Raw genomic sequence first — 24,300 nt, forward strand, 5'->3', positions numbered from 1 at the left:
GAAGCACTACCAGGGCCTCAAGTCGTCAGGGAGTGTACGGGGCAGTGTCAGGAGTGCTCGCACCGCCAGGAGTGCCAGGAGCGCCAGGAGTACCAAGAGCGCCAAGTCAGAGGACAAAAGGTCACCTCAAGGTCAGTTGAATACAGAATACAGAATACAGAGTATTTTATTGCCCAAGCTTGGGAATTCGTTTTGACAGATGCGGTTTTCACCCCATTCACTCTAGCCAAGCACACCCAACATACACAGCGATAAAAGAAGTAAACAAATTAAGAAATAAATAAATGGCTTCTTGCTCATTACATGAAGTCTTCATTAGTCCTGTTTAACGACTTCAGAGTACTCCCGACCTCAGATTTCAATCAATCAATCAATATGAAGCTTATATAGCGCGTATTCCGTGGGTACAGTTCTAAGCGCTTGTCGAAGAGTTGTCAACACAGGACTAACAAAGAAACTAACATCTACAGACGGACACGAACCCTATCACACACTAGCAAACCCTGATAAACATACAACAAACAACTGTTTAACAACAATGTACACATCAATCGCCAGGTCCAAACAAAATAATATTAAGCACAAAGAAAACACCTCTCACAGAGCACAGCACAAGAATGTCTTTTGGGGCACAACACATCACGTCGAACATGAAAGTCGCAGCCAGCTACGGGAAGAACTGAGTCTTCAACCTACTCTTGAACGCGTCAAGAGAGGGGCTCTGGCGAAGCTCAAGCGGCAGGGAGTTCCAGACGGAGGGGCCCGCGGAGGGTGACCAGCAGATGCGAGTTTCGAGCGAGGGATGTGAAGGCGGAGTGGGTCAGCAGCAGAACGAAGGGGACGGTCGGAGGGCTGGGTGTACGGGTCTAGGGAGGATTGAAGGTACTCGGGAGCAGAGTCGTTGAGACACTTGTAGACCAGAGTGGACAGTTTGTAGGAGATTCGGGTGTTGACAGGGAGCCAGTGCAAGGAGCGAAGTAGGGGGGTGATGTGGTCTCGCTTCGTCTTCCTCAACGTCAGCCTGGCAGCAGCGTTCTGGACTCGTTGTAGGCCATGGATGGATGAGGCGGGGAGGCCAGCCAGAAGGGAGTTGCAGTAGTCCAGACGACTGAAGATGAGGGAGACAACCAGCTTGACACAGGCGTCGTGGGTGAGGTAGCGACGGATGGAGGCGATGCGTCGTAGGTGGAAAAAGCAGGTCTTGATGATGAAGGAGATGTGTGTGATAATCACCCGAGACTGAAATGTTGTTTCCTGGTCAAATTAAAGAAGTACACTTATACAAGGGCATGTCAGTTTCTTGCAAGTGAAGGAAAATGGTGGTGAACTTTAATAGATGTCATCCCAACATTCATTTAATCCTGTCTCTTCCCTACAGAAGGAGAAGGTCATCACGATTAAAACAATATTGAGGACACTAATGATGATGATGATGATGATGATGATGATGATGATGATGATGATGATGATGATGATGGCGCTGATGAGGAGATGATATATTGATGATGATAATGATGATGGCATTTAGACAAAGACACACACAGGGAGACACACATTTTTATCTTAACCTTCAGACCAACGTAGGTCAGCCAACTCCTCTCCATCACTCTATCGCTTTCTCCTTCGACTTGCCCCCCCCCCCCACCCCCCCACCCCTCCCACCCCCGTCTCATTGCTCCAGTTCTAGCCTAACTAATGTCGTTTAGAGTAATGCGGCCTGTCATGCTCATTTGCCGGTATTGACGTTGGTAGCCATGGAAACCAAGACAACCCATCTGTCGTAAGGCATTCATTGGGCGGAGTTATTGCCCATCTGCAGAGTTATTGCCCATGTCTAGTGCTTTCCTGCCCCTAGCGCACAAATGAAAAGATAAATAGTCCATTATGTGCTGTTCTGCAGAAATGTAAGGCTTCTATTTTCTCCACTTCTTTTGCTTTGTTTCTCGCCCGTTTATTGTGATAGGATCTCACTTTGATTGGTGCTTACACACAGGTAAATCTGGCTGACTCTAAATTGTTTATTCCAGTACCCGCCAGAACTAGGCTTTTAGCCATCCATCATTACACTGTACGACCGTTTTCACAACTCAGATAGAGAGAGCTAGAGAGACCGAGAGAGAGAGAGAGAGAGAGAGAGAGAGAGAGAGAGAGAGAGAGAGAGAGAGAGAGAGAGAGAGGGATGGGAGAGAGAGAGAGAGAGAGAGAGAGAGAGAGAGAGAGAGAGAGAGAGAGAGAGAGAGAGAGATCTGCCATTGTGTTATGGAGACTGCTGGATTTTTTTAATGTCAGAAGACAAAAGAATATTCTACTCCTCTCATAAAGAGTGTAAATTACTTCATAGGAAGGACAACAGAACTATTGTTGATATCCCCCCTTAGGGAGGAAAGCAGGCAAGCAACAACATTAATTGAATGTACGGGTTTCCTCTGGACACGAGTGTCTCTTGCACACAATCCTTGCTGTATTGCGTCGTCTGTGTGTGAGGGATTGGCTCACGTCAGAAGCAGAGAAAAGAAACCCGGTTGAAAACAATCTCCCATTGTAATAATTTTCTTTAGGGCTTGTGGTATTTTGAGACCCACGTTTTGTATGCCTTCCGCTCCGAAGAGATGTGTGTGTCCAGATCTCCGCTATTACAGATTCCCGTCTGGACGCTGCTCGTTTTCTAAGCTGTCTTGAAGATTGTTGGACGTTGGTATCAGGGACCGCTTTTTGTATGGCAGTCACGCTGGGGACAGATTATGGCTAAGCCTGACAGTGACACAATATGTCTCGGCCATAGGATCCGATTGGCTGGACAAGACCTCGTTATTGATATTCGCTGCGTCTTTAGAAATTATCTTGAGAGAGAGAGAGAGAGAGAGAGAGAGAGAGAGAGAGAGAGAGAGAGAGAGAGAGAGAGAGAGAGAGAATCTTTTGCATCAGATTGTTTTCATAAGGGAACACTGATCGGATTTGCCTCTTAGGAGTAAGGATCGCTCCAGAAATAAACATGGGTTTGAGAGAAGGAGGGGAAGGCGAGAGCAAGAGAACGAGAGAGAGAGAGAGAGAGAGAGAGAGAGAGAGAGAGAGAGAGAGAGAGAGAGAGAGAGAGAGAGAGAGAGAGAGAGAGAGAATCTTTTGCATCAGATTGTTTTCATAAGGGAACACTGATCGGATTTGCCTCTTAGGAGTAAGGATCGCTCCAGAAATAAACATGGGTTTGAGAGAAGGAGGGGAAGGCGAGAGCAAGAGAACGAGAGAGAGAGAGAGAGAGAGAGAGAGAGAGAGAGATACAAAGAGAGAGATACACAGAGAGGGAGAGACAGACAGACAGACAGACAGACAGACAGACAGACAGAGAGAGAGAGACACACAGACAGACAGACAGACAGACAGACAGACGGACGGACGGACAGACAGAGAGAGAGAGAGAGAGAGAGAGAGAGAGAGGAAGAGAGATAGAGAGAGAGGGAGAGAGAGAGAGAGATGGTTGGTTGGTTGGTTGGTTGTTGATGTTTCTTCTCTAAAGAACCCAGGGGAAGGAGGGGGAGTGGCATACTTCTTTTTCTTCCGCGTTCGTTGGCTGCGACTCCGACGTACAAGCGTATGTATATGGCCGTTTCCCCCCGCCGTTTAGGCAGTCATCCTCCGATACCGGGTGAGGGGGTCATACGAACCCGATTCAGCATCGATCTTATTCTCTGTTTTGAGAGAGAGAAGAGAGAGAGAGAGAGAGAGAGAGAGAGAGAGAGAGAGAGAGAGAGAGAGAGAGAGAGAGAGAGAGAGAGAGAGGAGGTGGAGAGAGAGAGAGAGAGAGAGAGAGAGAGAGAGAGAGAGAGAGAGAGAGAGAGAGAGAGAGAGATATCTTTTGCTCAGACCCTCTACATTTCACTACACGATAATTACAGTCCTCGTGATACCGAAATGGATTTTCCACTCTCAGTCTGAATCCCCTCTAGCTCAGTGGAAGCCTTCCTGCAACAACCAGAAGAGGAACTAGCGACAGTGACTGTGAACGCTTGGTGACTGTGAACGCTTGGTGACTATGAAAGCTTGGTGACTGTGAACGCTTGGTGACTATGAAAGCTTGGTGACTGTGAACGCTTGGTGACTGTGAACGCTTGGTGACTGTGAACGCTTGGTGACTGTGAACGCTTGGTGACTGTGAACGCTTGGTGACTGTGAACGCTTGGTGACTGTGAACGCTTGGTGACTGTGAACGCTTGGTGACTGTGAACGCTTGGTGACTGTGAACGCTTGGTGACTGTGAACGCTTGGTGACTATGAAAGCTTGCACAGAGTTCGGAGAGTATCTTCCCATGGACAGCTCTCATCTCGCGGTCGTCGTTGTGATATATGTGGCGGTAATGATCTGCTAGATGTGGAGGTAATGCAGTGAAGCACAGATTGTCAGCAAGATTAGCTGAGATGCTCGGCTTGTTCAGGCGGGGCGCGGATGATGAATCGGTCTGTTCTGATACTTTGTTACTAAGCAACAGACCCTTAGAGTCAGGGTTTTCTGTCTGTCATCAGACGTAGGCTTATATTTGGATCATCCCTCCCTCTCTAGCTCTCACTCTCGCGCGCTCTCTATCTCTCTCTCTCTCTCTCTCTCTCCCTCTCTCTTTCTCCCTCTCTCTCTCTCTCTGTCTCCCTCTCTCCGTCGCTCTCTTTCTCTCCCTCTCTCCCTCTCTCTCTCTCTCTCTCCCTCTCTCTCTCTCTCTCTCTCTCGCTTCCTTACACTCTCTCTTTACTCGCTCCCACCCCCACCCCCTCCCCCCACACTCTTCGTCTTGCTCACTCTTTCTGCCACTAATGGGACTACAACAATTTTTCGCAAGAGATACATTTGTTTTCAATGCGAAAATTGTCTTAGGCACTCTTTGACTGACGGATGGAGGGACATTTCAACTTCGTGTGTCCAATGGGAGGCTTGGCATGTGTCCTCCATCGCCGTCAGGTCACGTGTAGACACACCTTGACCTTTGTGCATCAGTCCCAATGTCCCGGATGAGGCAGCACAGGTCAACGCCCGGTAGTGTACGTCAAGTAGGGTGAAACATATGATGCATGCCGTGTTCAATACGGAAGAGGGACCTTTCAGCATCAAGGTACTCTTTGAACTTTTGAGATCTAAATCTAAATCACCCTTTGAAGGTCAAAAATATTCGATTACATTTATGGTTTTTCGTCAACGCGCTATCATTATTTCTAATGCTCTCTTTTGTTTCCTCACGCCAGCTACCCCGACCCTACTACCCCCCGTAGCGCCCATTGTTTTAGTGCCATGGAGGGAGCTTGTTCTGTTTTGTGATTTCCTTTTATAATTCATTTGCTTGGTCCAATCTACTCCTTCCATTTCTAAATTTACTGTAAAGTCTTCGAAAAACTAAAATAACAACAACAACAACAACAAAACGAAAAAACTAACAATCCAATAACAGGAAGAAGAAGAAGAAGAAGAAGAAGAAGAAGAAGAAGAAGAAGAAGAAGAAGAAGAAGAAGAAGAAGAAGAAAGCAGTCATTGTTGCCAGTGTTGTGCTGAGTCAGGCACCCTGTGTGCACTGAGAACAGTTCCTAGTTAAAAGCAGAAGGGTTATGAGCGTGAGAGCAACTCGTCGTGTTCAGGCTGGGAATGATTGCAGCACGTGCTGTTAAATCACAGTGATTGTCAATCTACTGGTGCTCCCCTTTCTCTGTCCCTCGTTCTTACGGCAACAGATGGGCTCTTTCCAGACGCATTTAGAAAAGACTGTCGTGCCACGGGATAACTGTGGTAGTTTGGCTCCACTTTGCTTTGCCGTTATTGCCACTACTGTCCAAGGCTTTGCGTCACGCCATGGGGTTGGTTTTACCTTCCACCTAAAGCATGCAACATCATGTACACTTGATGATGGTTCCTGTCCCACAGGTTCATTGCCTATTAGGGACTGCAATGAAAAAAACTGTATATAACACGCCACGGGACTCTGACGTCAGAAAGGACAAGAACGCATGACGTCACTACGCTGCCCAGTCCTACATGTAGATTGGGAGGGGGAAGGGGGTAGTTTAAGGTCGATGTTGAAACTTCAGCAGGTAACAAGAGTGGAATAGAAGCTCCCGACAAACAGAAGTAGGATCGTTTTCCATTTTACACATGCTTTCTTGTCCCTAGCTTCCATTCTCAAATATGTGACCCTCCACCACGAAATGAGTCGCATGTCACCTCGCGCGGTTCTGCGCTAGGCTTAATATAAGTCCGGGGAGTGTCTGGTAACAGTGTGAGGGTCACCTTAGTCACAGGCTTATAACTCAAACAATTTCGCTCTTTTCTAAAACGGTTTTCACCACTGGATAGAGCATAAAAAACTCTTTAGGAAAATGTAAAAATATGAAAATCATGCAAAGGTGACATGCGACTCATTTCGTGGTGGAGGGTCACATATGTCCTGACCTTTTAAGTCAGGTTTTAATAGCGTTGTCACTGACATATAGACATCAGATTAGTCTCATACTTTCTCGGCATTTGTCTGACTTAGGAAGGTTTTGTAACGCGGACCTTGTTGCTAAATGTACATTTACACATTCAAAATTGCATGGTCGTCACATTGGGTGTTTTTTTCCGAAAGCCTGCTTGGGTAGAGAACAAGGTTTCCTCTACCCTGAGGTAGCCCAAATCATCTCCAAACCCACGAAGGTATATTATTTTTGTATGACCATGCTGTTGACAGCTTTTTGAGCAAATGGCTGTCAGAGTCATGTTGGAATTGTTTCATGTCAGATGCTTCAACGCACGGTGTCGCCGTGTTGACTGTCAACAAGGTAGTTAGCGTGGAGGTGAATTGTTCATCATAAATAACGCCATTGACAAGCCTTGTTTGGTCTCAACAAAGGGACGGTCAATGTTTTATTGTTTCATTATTAATAGTGGCATCATCGTGCATGCAGGCAGAGTGGTCAGGCCAATGTTCAATGTTTGACGACCAAGGCTGCCATCGAGGCCCTGGTTCTCCTCTTTATACACCCAGCTGTCGAGGGAGTGCTAGTTGCGGTATGATAAATCTCGTCACAATAATACGGCCTTGGATTTACGAGCCAGCAGAGGGGTCAGTGGCAGACTTGCTGAATGTTTTCCTGACACGTGCAGTCTTCTCCTGTCTTCTTTGTGTGTCCCTGTAACTGTGTCTTTCGCCCTCCTGTGCCATTTGTGTCTGACTCTCCGTATGTCTCCCGGTGCCCCCCCCCCCCCCACTTCTCTCCTCAACATTCATCGTGCAACATACATTATCTATGGATATGACCAGTCTGTTTGTAAACAAGACAGGGGACCGGGAGCCACATAATTTATGTCATTTATTTTGACATAAGTCATTCAGCAAAATGTATGACTATGTTTACATACACGATTTTTTGATGACAACATTCAGCAGCATCCTGCCCGTTTCTGTGTGTGCAGACAAGACAGACAAGACAGACAAGACAGGGCAGAAGTCACGCGATGACGGAGCGAAGTTGGCGGAGGAGGGACGTGTCCATGGTAACGACAGCAGCGGGTCGGAGGACATGGAGCGCGTGTCGCACACGGGTCAGCAGGGTCAGGACACCCCCCAGGGGGCAGAGTCCCCCCTCGTCCCCCGCTCCATCGCCGGTGACACCACAGCGGTCCCGGACAGAGCGGCGTCGGAAGCGAGGGGCTCGGGGGCGGGCCGGACCAGCGGGGCGGGAGGAGAGGGGAACGGGACGACGTATGAAAACCGAGCCTTCAACCCGGACCTGGCCATCTCTGGCTCGCTGTCCGGCAGTCAACAGGGGCTCCACACCGACCTCATGTCCGCCAACGATGTGAGTACACTTTTCTTTTTGGTGCTTTACTTGTTCATCTTGTTGTTGGTGGTGGTGGTGTTGTGGTTGTGGTGGTGGTGGTGGCGGTATTGGTGGCAGTGTGTGTGTTTATGTGTATGTGTTTATTGGAGCCACTTTAGACGTTGTGCTTTTAAGCAGTGTTTTATTTCAGAACGTCCAGTTTTTCTGCAAGTGACTACGATGTTCTACGCCAGATCAGTTACCTAAACAGAATACCAGAACCTCGTTTCTACCTCTCCTGTGGTCAATGCAGTACAGTGCCTGCTGATTAAGGAGAGGCTTCGAGTGTGATTTGCAATTAAGAGAGCTTCTCCCCTTCTGCCAACGATGTCTGTAGGTGACTTATCCTTGCCATTCTGTCATCATTGTTACTTGGCAACCAAGGTCCACGTTCAACCACTTTCTGCCTCGCTTGCTCTTTCAAAGTTTATGGCTAAGGTTCCACACAACCCCAAAAGTCAAGGGTATTCATACCCTTTCAGGAAAAAAGTAAAGGGTTTCTATACCCCTTCCAGATTTTTCACAGGGTATGAGTGACAATCGGTGTATCCATGAAATGTCATTTTTTTGTTCTTTCGTTTTGCGAGGCATTTTTTGAGCAGGCGACAGCACCGGATAGGCTAAAGCGAACAGTGCCATCGAGATGATCAGTTTAAAGATATCGCGCAGTTTGAGGACACTGAAGGGAGGCAACCTCTGCTTCACGGCGTGTCAGTGTCGACAGAGGAGTGGCACGAACACGGCGTGTACTTTAGTGGTCTCAGTAATAGTGGAGCAGGCGGCCTGCGTGCTGTTGCTTGTAAACTAGCAAAGGCCTTTCAGCGTTTGACTCATACGTTTTTTTACCTCTTTGGAAGAAAACAGTTACGTATTTATACCTCTTCAGAGAGCATCTCGTACGTGATTTGGAGGGTCAAAGGGTATTATACCCTTAATTCTACCAAAGAAACTACAATGGGCACAGTGTTTGATTCTACGTGGTGTGGAACCCTGGGCTTTTTGTCGTGAATATCTAATTTTAGCAATAAATATCTAACTTTCAGCAATCGTTCCAACCATTTTTTTTTAGGAAAGCATTGATTATTTGGCAAGTTCATCAATGAATCAAAAAATAAGAAAGGTAGGTTTTTTGATTCTGAATTTTGATTCTGAATTTTGGAACGTTGGCAGTCTCTTTGGTTTTGGACTAGCTGAAATGAAACCCGCTTTACCCTTTTGCAACGCCTTACACAGTCGATAAGATGTGGGCTGAGGCGGCTGAAAGGCCTGTTGCAAGGTATTGATACATGTATTTTCTGCCTGCTTCGGATTTGATAAGCTTGCAGGGCCGACATAAAGGTGTGAATGAGGCTAAAGCATCGTGGTAATGGCTGTGGATGGTTGTAGTGTAGGATGACCACTCGGATACATGTCTGTTATATCCTGTAGTGTAGGATGACCACTCGGATACATGTCTCTTATATCCTGTAGTGTAGGATGACCACTCGGATACATGTCTCTTATATCCTGTAGTGTAGGATGACCACTCGGATACATGTCTCTTATATCCGTGTGTGTCAGTATAACTGATGAGTGCCTCCTTCTCTAAAAGCGTTTATTGTTCGGCTCGTTGAGATGCTTATCTGCTGAAAAGTGTATATTTGTATCTGTCTGCCTGTCTGTCTGTCTGTCTTACTGTCTGTCTGTCTGTCTGTCTGTTTATCTGTTTGTCTGTTTGTCTGTCTGTCTGTCTGTCTGTTTGTGAGAGAACAGTACGGCCTGTTGGTTTGTCTTGCAGAATTTTGTTTTGATGAAATTTAGAAAATACCCGCGCGCACATACATGTGTGTGTGTGTGTGTGTGTGTGTGTGTGTGTGTGTGTGTGTGTGTATGAGACTCCACACGTGCCTGTGTGCACGCGCATGCATAGGTGCGAGAGTATTTTTCCGCTTGAAATTGAGATGTTTTAAAGTGCACAATGCAGAGATGTAGCTATAGAGCACACAGGGCGGACATTCCGGTGTAACACCGGGCAGACAGACATTTCCTGGGCTCTACAACACAAGCAGCTGCCGCTGTCGAATACCGCAGAAGGGGGGGCTTGTGGGGGTAATGAGTGTTCCCAGCAAATCTTCCGTGGGTTTCAAACGGCCTTTCTGTTTCAGTAAGAGACACTTGCACTTTGCGCGCGGTTGCGATTATTGCGTATCTGTTGTTTTTACTGGGGCTGAACACTTGTTGTTTTTACTGGGGCTGAACACTTGTTGTTTTTACTGGGGCTGAACACTTGTTGTTTTTACTGGGGCTGAACACTTGTTATTTTTACTGTGGCTGAACACTTGTTGTTTGAATCACAGTTCGTGTGATGTGTCCAGAATTGCGTGTGAAAGCCGATGTCGTGACCATCAAGCCGATGTCGTGACCATCATTGCATTATAAGGCTGCTTCAAAGCCGATGTCGTGACCATCATTGCATTATAAGGCTTCTTCAAAGCCGATGTCGTGACCATCATTGCATTATAAGGCTGCTTCAAAGCCGATGTCGTGACCATCATTGCATTATAAGGCTGCTTCAAAGCCGATGTCGTGACCATCATTGCATTATAAGGCTGCTTCAAAGCCGATGTCGTGACCATCATTGCATTATAAGGCTGCTTCAAAGCCGATGTCGTGACCATCATTGCATTATAAGGCTGCTTCAAAGCCGATGTCGTGACCATCATTGCATTATAAGGCTGCTTCAAAGCCGATGTCGTGACCATCATTGCATTATAAGGCTGCTTCAAAGCCGATGTCGTGACCATCATTGCATTATAAGGTTGCTTCAAAGCCGATGTCGTGGCCATCATTGCATTATAAGGCTGCTTCAAAGGAAATGTACGATTTGACTGGACAAGAAGTTAGGCATGAACTTGTGTGTACTAGCATCTCATTGCTTGACATTTAAATATGATACATATGACATATAACTAGTTCAAACATATCATTAGTTGGCCGGGTGTGCTGCGTAAATTGCGCGTAAGATGGCTCGATATTTGCTCTGATGCAATGGTTTAAAAAAACCATCATATTTACATAAAATCATGACATGTTCACGGAGCTGCGGAAAAGTCCTTGTTTTTGAAGAGATAACGTTTCCTGGGGTCTGTAAGTTCAGTCACGCAGTGTGGGGGAAATGATGTATCGGACGAAACGGATACTTCACAGCGAAGAAGACTTCAGTTTAAACCTGGCCAAGCTACGTGGGGAAGGAAGTAAAATATTAATGCGCCCCACTCGTGTCATCCGAGAGCCGTCATGGCATCGACCAGACACACAATGCGATGGACCTCATTATTTTCCATGTAACGCAATCTGAGAGCCATGGCGTCATGTTAAAAACAGCTCTGTCGTGGCATCGTTGCGTGTCTGGGTCTGGTTACAAACGGCGAGCCGTGGACAATGCTTAGCAATTTGCTCGGCTCTGCAAAATAAATGAGACCATAAACACAAAATTCCTTCAGTCTATGAACATCAAATTAGCAGAAAGCAAAGCGGAACAAACGCGGCGACATTACATACGCTCGCGCTGGTCTTCAGATCTGGTGAAGAGAGGAGAGCACAGGAACAAGCCCATTGTCATGCGCAGTACGCGCGGTTTGTTTGCCTGGGGCTCGCCAGGGGAGGCGACTCCAGCATCGTCTTCCTGTCAGGGAACAGAGGGCAGAGAATTGAGTGGGATGGTGTCTGTGCTGGTGGCTGATGGCTTGACGAAGTGTCTCCTGCACGGAGCGCTGTGTTAGTGTGCGAGCATTGCCAGGATGCACTGCTTCGATTCGTTCTCGGCTGATTTAAAGAGGTGTTCGCACGAAATAGGGATTGTTAAAATCAATGTCTACACAGCGATTGGCCATAGGAAACAGTAAGCTGTGTCATTTGATTCGGTGGATGTGCGTGCTGGATGCATTGGACGCGCACGGACTGCGCAGCATGTGACCGTTGTGGAGCTGTTGCGTGATTCAAAATGTGTGACGCGACTTATTGTGTCAGTTCTGTGTGGTGCAGGGCACAATTCAGAGTGTTTTGCGGGAAAAATCAGCTCGGAGCAATTTTCTGCATCTTTTGTTGAGTTTGAAGTGTGATAATGTTCTCTTCAAGGAAAAGTGCATAATTATGCATTTACGTATTTTGCAGAGCCGAGCAAATTGCTAAGCATTGTCCACGGCTCGCCGTTTGTAACCAGACCCAGACACGCAACGATGCCACGACAGAGCTCTTTTTAACATGACGCCATGGCTCTCAGATTGCGTTAAATGGTGGTGGCAGGATACCAGTGTGATCGTATAGTGTGTGTTGCTCTGGATTCCGTTCACACCGCACGGATTCGCTGTTGTGCATCGGAGAGATAAGGCTATTAGAAAAAGAGTGTGACGGGCGTTACATGCAAAGTCCATGCTTGTGATGTCCTTGAACTTTGACTGTGTCGAGAAGGCGCTGTGTCAATGAGCTAACACATGCGAACACAGGCTAATCACTCAGCCATGCCAGCTCCGGCCTTCAGCTCCCTTGGCACATGTTGTGAGAAGCGTGTAACACATGACTGTCATTTTGCTTTTCTTGCTACCTGTCATAAAAGGCAAAAATACGTTCGATTGCACATCTTTGTGGTCAGTCCGCCTTTGGTGGCTTCTGAAAAGAATGACACCTACACTGTTTGTCATGCCATAGCATCATTGTTAGACAAGATAGGTAACACACCTACACTGTTTGTCATGCCATAGCATCATTGTTAGACACAATAGGTAACACACCTACACTGTTTGTCATGCCATAGCATCATTGTTAGACAAAATAGGTAACACACCTACACTGTTTGTCATGCCATAGCATCATTGTTAGACAAGACAGGTAACACACCTACACTGTTTGTCATGCCATAGCATCATTGTTAGACACAATAGGTAACACACCTACACTGTTTGTCATGCCATGCCATCATTGTTAGACAAAACAGGTAACACACCTACACTGTTTGTCATGCCATGCCATCATTGTTAGACAAAATAGGTAACACACCTACACTGTTTGTCATGCCATGCCATCATTGTTAGACAAAATAGGTAACACACCTACACTGTTTGTCATGCCATAGCATCATTGTTAGACACAATAGGTAACACACCTACACTGTTTGTCATGCCATGCCATCATTGTTAGACAAAATAGGTAACACACCTACACTGTTTGTCATGCCATGCCATCATTGTTAGACAAAATAGGTAACACACCTACACTGTTTGTCATGCCATAGCATCATTGTTAGACAAGACAGGTAACACACCTACACTGTTTGTCATGCCATAGCATCATTGTTAGACAAGACAGGTAACACACCTACACTGTTTGTCATGCCATAGCATCATTGTTAGACAAGACAGGTAACACACCTACACTGTTTGTCATGCCATAGCATCATTGTTAGACAAGACAGGTAACACACCTACACTGTTTGTCATGCCATAGCATCATTGTTAGACAAGACAGGTAACACACCTACACTGTTTGTCATGCCATAGCATCATTGTTAGGCAAGACAGGTAACACACCTACACTGTTTGTCATGCCATGCCATCATTGTTAGACAAGACAGGTAACACACCTACACTGTTTGTCATGCCATGCCATCATTGTTAGACAAGACAGGTAACACACCTACACTGTTTGTCATGCCATGCCATCATTGTTAGACAAGACAGGTAACACACCTACACTGTTTGTCATGCCATAGCATCATTGTTAGACAAGATAGGTAACACACCCTGACTGCTTGGATAGAAAATTGCTTGTTTCTTTCCACCTACATGCAAAGCGTGTTCGGACTTAGCTGATATTTTGTCGATTTTTATGAGGGGAATCTTGCTTTGGGGAATTTGATTTTCGGGGGGTCGGTGTTATCTGTTCCACCGTATATACACTAACTCATATGCAATCAATCTATTTGCTCAATAAGGCGAAGCAATGGAATTTGTGGTAATATACATGGTGTTAGAATAAACAACCTTATCACAAAGATCTGAATTCAAAAGCTTCTGCCTGGGTTTTGTTATGACTGGTATTATAATGTATGGGTCCACAGTATTGTGAGTGTGTGCATTGGTCCACAGTATTGTGAGTGTGTGCATGGTCCACAGTATTGTGAGTGTGTGCATTGGTCCACAGTATTGTGAGTGTGTGCGTTGGTCCACAGTATTGTGAGTGTGTGCATTGGTCCACAGTATTGTGAGTGTGTGCATGGTCCACAGTATTGTGAGTGTGTGCATTGGTCCACAGTATTGTGAGTGTGTGCGTTGGTCCACAGTATTGTGAGTGTGTGCATTGGTCCACAGTATTGTGAGTGTGTGCATTGGTCCACAGTATTGTGAGTGTGTGCATTGGTCCACAGTATTGTGAGTGTGTGCATTGGTCCGCTTAGCAGGAAGACTGCCTGTACATTGTTGACCTTGCCGACGCGGTAACGCGGTGGTAATGCAAGGTTGGCTTCAATATTTCACGACAATACTCTCATTACTGGTGCTCTTTTCCCCCAGCACGTATTGAGCTGGGGATATGAATGTCAAGGTTGGCTTCCTGTCTCTTCATAACTCTACATCATTATTTCATTGTGAGTATGCCTCTACAGTAGCAGCTGACGGCATGAAGCCTTGACTCTCAGCATATTAGATTCTACAGCCTCCTCATAACACTCCAGGCTGCTGGAGCTGGACATAACGGTCAGGATGTTTCTCTTACAGAGCGCTTTGCTCATCCTTTGTCACTTGGTTCCACCTTTTGACGTTATGGGTTCTCTTTCTGTCAGAACAAAACGGTCCGTTTCATGACCACCAGATCCGAGACTTGGAACAGCCTGTACGGGAGAAGTGCTACAGTGGTCAGAGGAGTCTATAGTTATGGTAGAAGGGAGTATTGAGTGTAAAGCCTATGTTTCTGGTAGAAGGGAGTATTAAGTGTAAAGCCTATGTTTCTGGTAGAAGGGAGTATTAAGTGTAAAGCCTATGTTTCTGGTAGAAGGGAGTATTAAGTGTAAAGCCTATGTTTCTGGTAGAAGGGAGTATTGAGTGTAAAGCCTATGTTTCTGGTAGAAGGGGTATTTAGTGTAAAGCCTATGTTTCTGGTAGAAGGGGTATTTAGTGTAAAGCCTATGTTTCTGGTAGAAGGGAGTATTGAGTGTAAAGCCTATGTTTCTGGTAGAAGGGAGTATTGAGTGTAAAGCCTATGTTTCTGGTAGAAGGGGTATTTAGTGTAAAGCCTATGTTTCTGGTAGAAGGGGTATTTAGTGTAAAGCCTATGTTTCTGGTAGAAGGGGTATTTAGTGTAAAGCCCATGTTTCTGGAAGAAGGGGTATTTAGTGTAAAGCCCATGTTTCTGGTAGAAGGGAGCATTAAGTGTAAAGCCTTTGTTTCTGGTAGAAGGGAGTATTGAGTGTAAAGCCTATGTTTCTGGTAGAAGGGAGTATTGAGTGTAAAGCCTATGTTTCTGGTAGAAGGGAGTATTGAGTGTAAAGCCTATGTTTCTGGTAGAAGGGAGCATTAAGTGTAAAGCCTATGTTTCTGGTAGAAGGGGTATTTAGTGTAAAGCCTATGTTTCTGGTAGAAGGGGTATTTAGTGTAAAGCCTATGTTTCTGGTAGAAGGGAGTATTGAGTGTAAAGCCTATGTTTCTGGTAGAAGGGAGTATTGAGTGTAAAGCCTATGTTTCTGGTAGAAGGGAGCATTAAGTGTAAAGCCTATGTTTCTGGTAGAAGGGAGCATTAAGTGTAAAGCCTATGTTTCTGGTAGAAGGGAGCATTAAGTGTAAAGCCTATTTTTCTGGTAGAAGGGAGTATTGGGTGTAAAGCCTATGTTTCTGGTAGAAGGGAGTATTGAGTGTAAAGCCTATGTTTCTGGTAGAAGGCTAAGGGAGTATTGAGTGTAAAGCCTATGTTTCTGGTAGAAGGGAGCATTAAGTGTAAAGCCTATGTTTCTGGTAGAAGGGGTATTTAGTGTAAAGCCTATGTTTCTGGTAGAAGGGGTATTTAGTGTAAAGCCTATGTTTCTGGTAGAAGGGAGTATTGGGTGTAAAGCCTATGTTTCTGGTAGAAGGGAGTATTGGGTGTAAAGCCTATGTTTCTGGTAGAAGGGAGTATTGAGTGTAAAGCCTATGTTTCTGGTAGAAGGGAGCATTGAGTGTAAAGCCTATGTTTCTGGTAGAAGGGAGCATTGAGTGTAAAGCCTATGTTTCTGGTAGAAGGGAGTATTGGGTGTAAAGCCTATGTTTCTGGTAGAAGGGAGCATTGAGTGTAAAGCCTATGTTTCTGGTAGACGGGGATATTAAGTGTAAAGCCTATGTTTATGGTAGAATGTAGAACTTACTGTACAGCCTATGTTTTAAGGTAGAAGTGAGTAATAGATTCTGGAAAGATAGTAGTATTTAGTGTACAACCTATGTTTATGGTGGAAGGGAGTATACAATTACATTGAAAAGCCTATGTTTCTAGCAGAAAGGGGAATTTAATTAACAACCTATGTTTATGGTAGAAGGTATTGTCTATTATCAAGTCTGTAGTTATGGTAGAAGGTAGTAATTAACGAACATAAGAGGAACCATGTTGATGGTAGAAGGGAGCATTTAGCGTGCATCAGAGGAGCCTGTGTTCATGGTAGAAGGTAGCATTTGGCGGTGTCGGACGGCAGTACCATAATGCTCCCAGATTAGCCCTTCCAGTCTCTGGTCGTGGCGGCTTCCTGCCACTACTGCTTTTTTGCCCGCTCTCCACGAATGCTAATTATCTTCTCTGCCCGAGACATCGCGTCGCCACTGTGCAATCAGTCTCGTCTTGGCTTAGCTTAGCTTTGCTGTCTATATAGTTCTACATCTCTTTACTTTGCTGCCTATACAGATCTACACCACGTGTACGCTTTGGTCTTTGGTGTGTGACTTTTCTTAGGTTTCTCCGTTTTTCACCAGTTTCGACTTTCAATATTTTTGAAGGAGTTATTTGTGTAAGTGAGGTGGTTGTGTGTGACTGGATCGAGGAGACCAATGGGCTAAGCAAGTTGATGAAAAGCTCAAGGGAAACAAATGAAAAGAATAGCTTTCACAGAGATGTGCAGTGCTGAACGGATGCTTCTGAGATCATGATATTATAGAGTTTGAGAAACAAGACAACACTGAGAATGGAAACATGTTCTTAAATGTGCTTTGTGACTCGAGGAGGGCGATAGGTGTTAGTACCATAAGGTTTAATGCATGAGTTCGTCAAACGCTACGTATACGGTACTATCAGGAAGAAGATTGATTTGAATACCTGTGTAGGCTGTGATTACCTGTGAATACCTGTGTAGGATGTGAATACCTGTGTAGGCTGTGATTATGAGGGGAAAAGGACTTCTGCGAACCAAACCTATAGCACTTCTCTTGAGTGATACCTGGAGAAAGCTACTGGTTACTGAGAGCTAAAGACGCGGCACAATGACTGAAAGACGCGGCACAGTGACTGAAAGACGCGGCACAGTGACTGAAAGACGCGGCACAATGACTGAAAGACGCGGCACAATGACTGAAAGACGCGGCACAATGACTGAAAGACACGGCACAATGACTGAAAGACACGGCACAATGACTGAAAGACGCGGCACAATGACTGAAAGACACGGCACAATGACTGAAAGACACGGCACAATGACTGAAAGACGCGGCACAATGACTGAAAGACGCAGCACAGTGACTGAAAGACGCGGCACAGTGACTGAAAGACACGGCACAATGACTGAAAGACGCGGCACAATGACTGAAAGACGCAGCACAATGACTGAAAGACACGGCACAGTGACTGAAAGACACGGCACAGTGACTGAAAGACGCGGCACAATGACTGAAAGACGCGGCACAGTGACTGAAAGACGCGGCACAATGACTGAAAGACACGGCACAATGACTGAAAGACGCGGCACAATGACTGAAAGACACGGCACAGTGACTGAAAGACACGGCACAGTGACTGAAAGACACGGCACAGTGACTGAAAGACACGGCACAGTGACTGAAAGACACGGCACAGTGACTGAAAGACGCGGCACAATGACTGAAAGACGCGGCACAGTGACTGAAAGACGCGGCACAATGACTGAAAGACACGGCACAGTGACTGAAAGACGCGGCACAATGACTGAAAGACACGGCACAATGACTGAAAGACACGGCACAGTGACTGAAAGACGCGGCACAATGACTGAAAGACACGGCACAGTGACTGAAAGACGCGGCACAGTGACTGAAAGACACGGCACAATGACTGAAAGACGCGGCACAATGACTGAAAGACGCGGCACAGTGACTGAAAGACGCAGCACAGTGACTGAAAGACACGGCACAATGACTGAAAGACACGGCACAATGACTGAAAGACGCGACACAATGACTGAAAGACGCGGCACAGTGACTGAAAGACGCGGCACAATGACTGAAAGACGCGGCACAATGACTGAAAGACGCGGCACAATGACTGAAAGACGCGGCACAGTGACTGAAAGACGCAGCACAATGACTGAAAGACGCAGCACAATGACTGAAAGACGCGGCACAATGACTGAAAGACGCGGCACAGTGACTGAAAGACGCAGCACAATGACTGAAAGACGCAGCACAATGACTGAAAGACGCGGCACAATGACTGAAAGACGCGGCACAGTGACTGAAAGACGCGGCACAGTGACTGAAAGACACGGCACAATGACTGAAAGACGCGGCACAGTGACTGAAAGACGCGGCACAATGACTGAAAGACACGGCACAATGACTGAAAGACACGGCACAATGACTGAAAGACGCGGCACAATGACTGAAAGACGCGGCACAATGACTGAAAGACACGGCACAATGACTGAAAGACACGGCACAATGACTGAAAGACGCAGCACAATGACTGAAAGACACGGCACAATGACTGAAAGACGCAGCACAATGACTGAAAGACGCGGCACAATGACTGAAAGACGCCGCACAATGACTGAAATCCGCGCATGGAACAAATATAAGGACGAACTGCTGTTCCGTAATACAGTCAAACAGCTGGAAGCATGCGTTTCCATCGGCAAGTCAGTCAATCGCTGCTCAAATTGACCAGGAACACAGTATTAATGACTCTGCTTAATGCCAATGGTCATGACGCATACACATAGAAACGATTGGTTTCTGATCCTTCCTTTAACATGAGACACATCATGCCAACATTATAGTCAATGTTTTGTTGTTTTCACCCTCAATTAGCATCACAGTACTTTGCAGTCATTCGATACATTGGCCGCATGGCAGACTTGTAACAATGGATTCTCTGTAGCGTTGCCTTTTGTGAAACACTAGTTCAAAAAATGAAAACTATCTGTTCAAGTTGTCTTCGTGGTCCCTTCCTTTTCAACTTCTTCTTTTGTGTCCCCAAAAGCCTGTCCAGGAAAAAATTGCCCTGGGGACGAGCAAATTGCCGGCGGACGAAGCTGCAGCAGAATCTGAACGTGACAGAAATGCCCGCGGGGACAGAAGAAAGAATGTCTTCACTAAAGCCTGTGCTCCCCTCCCACACATATAGTCCTACAACGTTCAAAACCAGCTTGAACCAATTGACCCTTCCCTCTGTTATTAGATTAGATCTTCTTCTTCAATTCTTCTTCTTCTCCCCCTTCTTCTTCTCCTTCTTCTTCTGCTGCTTCTTCTCCTTCTTCTTCTCCTTCTTCTTCTGCTGCTTCTGCTTCAGCGTTCATGGGCTGAAACTCCCACGTGCACTTCTGGGTTGTTTTTTGTGTGTGTGTGTGCACGAATAGATTTTGACGTGTATGACCGTTTTAACCCCGCCATTTAGGCAGCTATACGCCGCTTTCGGGGGATGTTATTAGATCTAACATGAAGGCATTGTCAACGTTAAAAGAAACTTGAATATCTTGAACATAAAGAAATTAAAGTGAAGGTGCAGAACACAACAAACACAATACTAACATAATTATTGTAAGCAATATGCCAACATTTAAAAAGACTTACAGAATAAACACATCAGCTATTAACACGCTGGCAGGGAAGATGTAAGTTACCAATCCCTTGACCTATTTCGATACTCACCATTCTCGCCAAGTCAAGCAAACACCCAGTTAATGACGCACGTCTACTTTTCCATAAATTGTATCCTTTGACGCTAACGCAGAGCTTGCATTAACACAATCCCCCTTTCCGCTGTTATTATTGATCTAACGTAAACATGACCTCTTGACTTAATCTCCAAAGTCGCCATGTCTAGTGACCACACAATTAAGGGAAGATGTCTGTCTCTTCCATCAGCGCGGTCAACTCACAGGGGACACAAAATGGCGGCCACGCAAGGTGACGTAGAATGACAGAAGAGATCTGACGGCAAGACTAAGAGCAGTCAGGAGGGAAAGACGTAGACAGGGCTGTGCGTCCCTGCTTTCTATTCGCACTTGAGGCCGAAAAAAACCTACTAGAAAATCGTGGGAGGGGTCCCGGGACGCATTACACCCGAAAAGAGCGCGTCCTGGGACGCACTTCATGTCTGTTTTCATGCGTACTGTTTTCAGAAAATGTTCTGCGGGATCTGTACCTACAAAAATGTACCGTGTTAATCTAACCGATTTGACCATACAGTTTATATGAAGGGCTCAGAGAACTGAAAAAGTCGGCATTACATCGACATGAGCGCTCCAGGGAGCATGTGTCGGCGATGAACATGCCTTCCGAACGCCAGACCTGCTGACCTGCTGATCTGCTGACCTGCTGACCTGCTGATCTTCTAAATCAAAAGACAAGAAAGGTACGTTTAATTTACGACAAAACAAAACGTTACGCAACAAACGTGATGCTTTGTTTTGTCATGAATTAAACGTTCCCATAACATACCTTTCTTGTTTTATTAATTCTGAATTTTGGAACGTTGGCAGTCCATCTGCTGATCTTCGGACCCTCTAATGTTTCCCAGAAGGGGTCCAAAGACCCCCTATACAGTAAAGTTGGAGGTCCCGGGACCCTCTATGTGAAGCGTCTGTGTGGAGCTCTGCTTAGAGCTGTGTATATAGTCCAGGAGATCGGGACTGTTGACAGATGCTTAGAGCTGTGTATAAAGTCCAGCAGATCGGGACTGTTGACAGATGCTTAGAGCTGTGTATAAAGTCCAGGAGGTCGGGACTGTTGACAGATGCTTAGAGCTGTGTATAAAGTCCAGCAGATCGGGACTGTTGACAGATGCTTAGAGCTGTGTATAAAGTCCAGGAGGTCGGGACTGTTGACAGATGCTTAGAGCTGTGTATAAAGTCCAGGAGGTCGGGACTGTTGACAGATGCTTAGAGCTGTGTATAAAGTCCAGGAGATCGGGACTGTTGACAGATGCTTCAAAAAATCAAGGACTGTGTTAGCAACTGAAGAAGTTGGACTCTGTTGGCCGACGTTGTTGGCAGACTTATACAATTGTGCGGATGTAATCCGAAACAACAAGACTGCTGACGTTCCTCAATCAAGAATTACAGACAGGACTGTTGTTCGTCCGCTTCAAATATCAATAGATCGAGGTTTTAGTGAGTGTTTCGTTTTGCCGTAATAATGTGCGGAGTTTTTAGAGTTAGAGTCTGGCGGCTTTGCGGTGAGAACTGCTGTTGAAGTTGACCGATTTTGCCTTAACGTATTGTTCTATACTGATCTAAGGATGGATCGTGTTTGGAGCAATGTTTCCTGGGTACGTTTGTGTCATTTGTTGGAGATATCATTCGTGCAAGGTATTTGTGAAAAGAATTGTGTGAGAAAAAAACGTATTACGTACGTACGAGATCTTTTGTCAGAATAAGAATTCGTTCAGAATTGGATAGAGGGCCCAGTCATGTTGAAGACAGGCTCTTGTCAGACCGAGCAGCGGATTGCAAAGTGCCATGAGGGCCTCAAGAGAATTCCTGTCTTTCTTCGCAGAGCCGATTTACACCCCCCCCCTCCCTCCCCTAACCACACGCCTAAAAAAAGAACAACAGTGTGGAGGCTTTTAGCCCATTCCAAGGAAGCAGACGCAGCTTTAAAGTGTCTTTGACTGAGAGTTGTTTTGCTGGAGTCCATTACTGTCATACAGACAGGACGGAAGAAGAAGAAAGACAGGACAGTCGAACTTATGACTTAGTTAAAGCTTCGATTTACAACAAATAGTGCAGATACTCGACTTAACTGATTCGTATACATGTCGTTGCCGTCAGATGATGGATTCCAGGAAATAACAAACGGTTAATATGTCTAGAAGTTTGATTCCAAAAGGTCGGCAGCTGCGTCAATGTTTTGGGAGATAGAAAAATCATGTCTAAGAAAACAAAATCCACAAAGGGTGATTGTGAGTCTTTGAGATGATGCTAAACGTTAACGATCGTGTAACACACATCCCCCCTCCCTAAACACACACACACACACACACACACACACACACACACACACACACACACACACACACACACACACACACACACACAGAAAACAGGCTTTTACACGGAATACTTACACGCTTCAAGTTGAACACACACCTGACATCCCCTACCTGCGCCGGCATCTACAACAAATACATTTCACAGATTAACATGGATAACGGTTACGAGGATAAAAAGAGAATAAATCGAGAATACCACATGGCTTGCTGTGCGATCCTTGGTTGACACGAGTTGCCCTTTCCAATGTAGACATTCGAGCGAACAACGAGTGTAAAACTGGTATCACACAGCTGGGAATGTTATATTCTCATTATTCTACATTCTGTAATGGCATGCCTTCTACCTCACACTCTCAAAGACGGAGTCGGAGTGTCAAAATTGAAGACGTGTTTTCTGTAACATCTCTTCCAAAATATAATATCGGACGCCAAAGGCGATATAGAGTACAAAAACCACATACGCCACAGTAGGAAATATAGCGTCACGTGTAAACTCTAACAATTCTTACAGAAGAAACAACAAATGTTTTGAGAATGAAATCTGTCTATGTGACTTGGTCATTATAATCAGTTGATGAGACGATACAAAAATAAAAACAGACCAGCCAACCATTATGAGCAGTGGAAAATTACTTCTGAGGTCCTTGCCAGACTGTAGTTTGACCCGACCTCATTTACATGTTATACACACGTGTGAAGGCATGGTTTAGTCATGACATGGATGGTCTCCATGTAGGATAAAGACGAGGAGGCCTACATTATTGTGTACACCAACATGAAAACACAAGGTATTTGTAAAATGCGTGCTAGAAAAGGTACGGCGCAGAAGTGTGACAGCGTAAAAGTTGATTAGAAAGACAGTGTAGGTTGCTGAACATCATAGAGCGCAGGTTGATGTATCACTGCTTGCCCAGCTCTGAAATCAATGTCTTAGTTCTCATCCACGCCTCAAGGTGGCTTCAGCTGTGGGAGGAGTGAAACTGATGATGTGATGTTGTTGTTGTCTTCTTTTCAAGGGTCTGTTGTTCTCTTGTCTTCAAGGGTCTGTTAAAGTCGTGTCTACATGGATCTGTTGAAGTCTTGTCTGCATGGATCAGTTGAAGTCTTTTCTGCATGGATCTGTTGAAGTCTTGTCTGCATGGATCTTTTGAAGTTTTGTCTACAAAGATCTGTTGAATTCTTGTCTACAAGCATCTGTCGAATTCTTGTCTTCAAGCAGCTGTATAAGTCGTGTCTACGTGGATCTGGTGAAGTCGTGTCTACGTGGATCTGGTGAAGTCTTGTCTACATGGATTTGGTGAAGTCTTGTCTACATGGATCTGGTGAAGTCGTGTCTACATGGATCTGGTGAAGTCGTGTCTACATGGATCTGGTGAAGTCTTGTCTACATGGATCTGGTGACGTCGTGTCTACATGGATCTGGTGAAGTCGTGTCTACATGGATCTGGTGAAGTCTTGTCTTCATGGATCTGGTGACGTCTTGTCTACATGGATCTGGTGAAGTCTTGTCTTCATGGATCTGGTGAAGTCGTGTCTACATGGATCTGGTGAAGTCTTGTCTACATAGATCTGGTGAAGTCTTGTCTACATGGATCTATTGAAGTCTTGTCTACATGGATCTGGTGAAGTCTTGACTTCAAGCCTCTGTTGAATTCTTGTTCATGAGCATGTGTTGAATTTTTGACTAGAAGCATCTGATGAAGTCTTGTCTACAAGCATCTTTTGATTTTTGTCTGGGTGGCCGAGTGGTAACGCTCTTGCGCTCGGAAGCGAGAGGTTGCGTGTTCGACCCTGGGTCAGGCCGCAATTTTCTCCCCCCTTTCCTAACCTAGGTGGTGGGTTCAAGTGCTAGTCTTTCGGATGAGACGAAAAACCGAGGTCCCTTCGTGTACACTACATTGGGGTGTGCACGTTAAAGATCCCACGATTGACAAAAGGGTCTTTCCTGGCAAAATTGTATAGGCATAGATAAAAATGTCCACCAAATACCCGTTTGACTTGGAATAAAGGCCGTGAAAGGTGAATGCT

The 24,300-nt window shown here is 45.6% G+C and overlaps 2 protein-coding genes across 4 annotated transcripts in view; both read left to right on the forward strand.

The window, feature by feature from the left end:
* Positions 1–24,300, forward strand: part of LOC138952160 (synaptotagmin-14-like) — a 136,810-nt gene that overhangs the window by 94,262 nt on the left and 18,248 nt on the right. For all 3 annotated transcript variants that reach the window (XM_070323758.1, XM_070323757.1, XM_070323756.1), the window contains 2 exons: positions 1–131; positions 7,421–7,806. The exon at positions 1–131 is cut by the window's left edge and continues 55 nt beyond it. In XM_070323758.1, the coding sequence (XP_070179859.1) occupies positions 1–131; positions 7,421–7,806 (517 nt within the window). The remainder of the gene's footprint in view (positions 132–7,420; positions 7,807–24,300) is intronic.
* LOC138952598 (zonadhesin-like) lies at positions 17,292–18,941 on the forward strand. Its single transcript, XM_070324290.1, has one exon. It carries the CDS (start codon positions 17,292–17,294, stop codon positions 18,939–18,941), a length of 1,650 nt encoding a protein of 549 aa, XP_070180391.1.

Source organism: Littorina saxatilis, linkage group LG17 (genome assembly GCF_037325665.1).
Source record: "Littorina saxatilis isolate snail1 linkage group LG17, US_GU_Lsax_2.0, whole genome shotgun sequence".
Classification (NCBI taxonomy): domain Eukaryota; kingdom Metazoa; phylum Mollusca; class Gastropoda; order Littorinimorpha; family Littorinidae; genus Littorina; species Littorina saxatilis.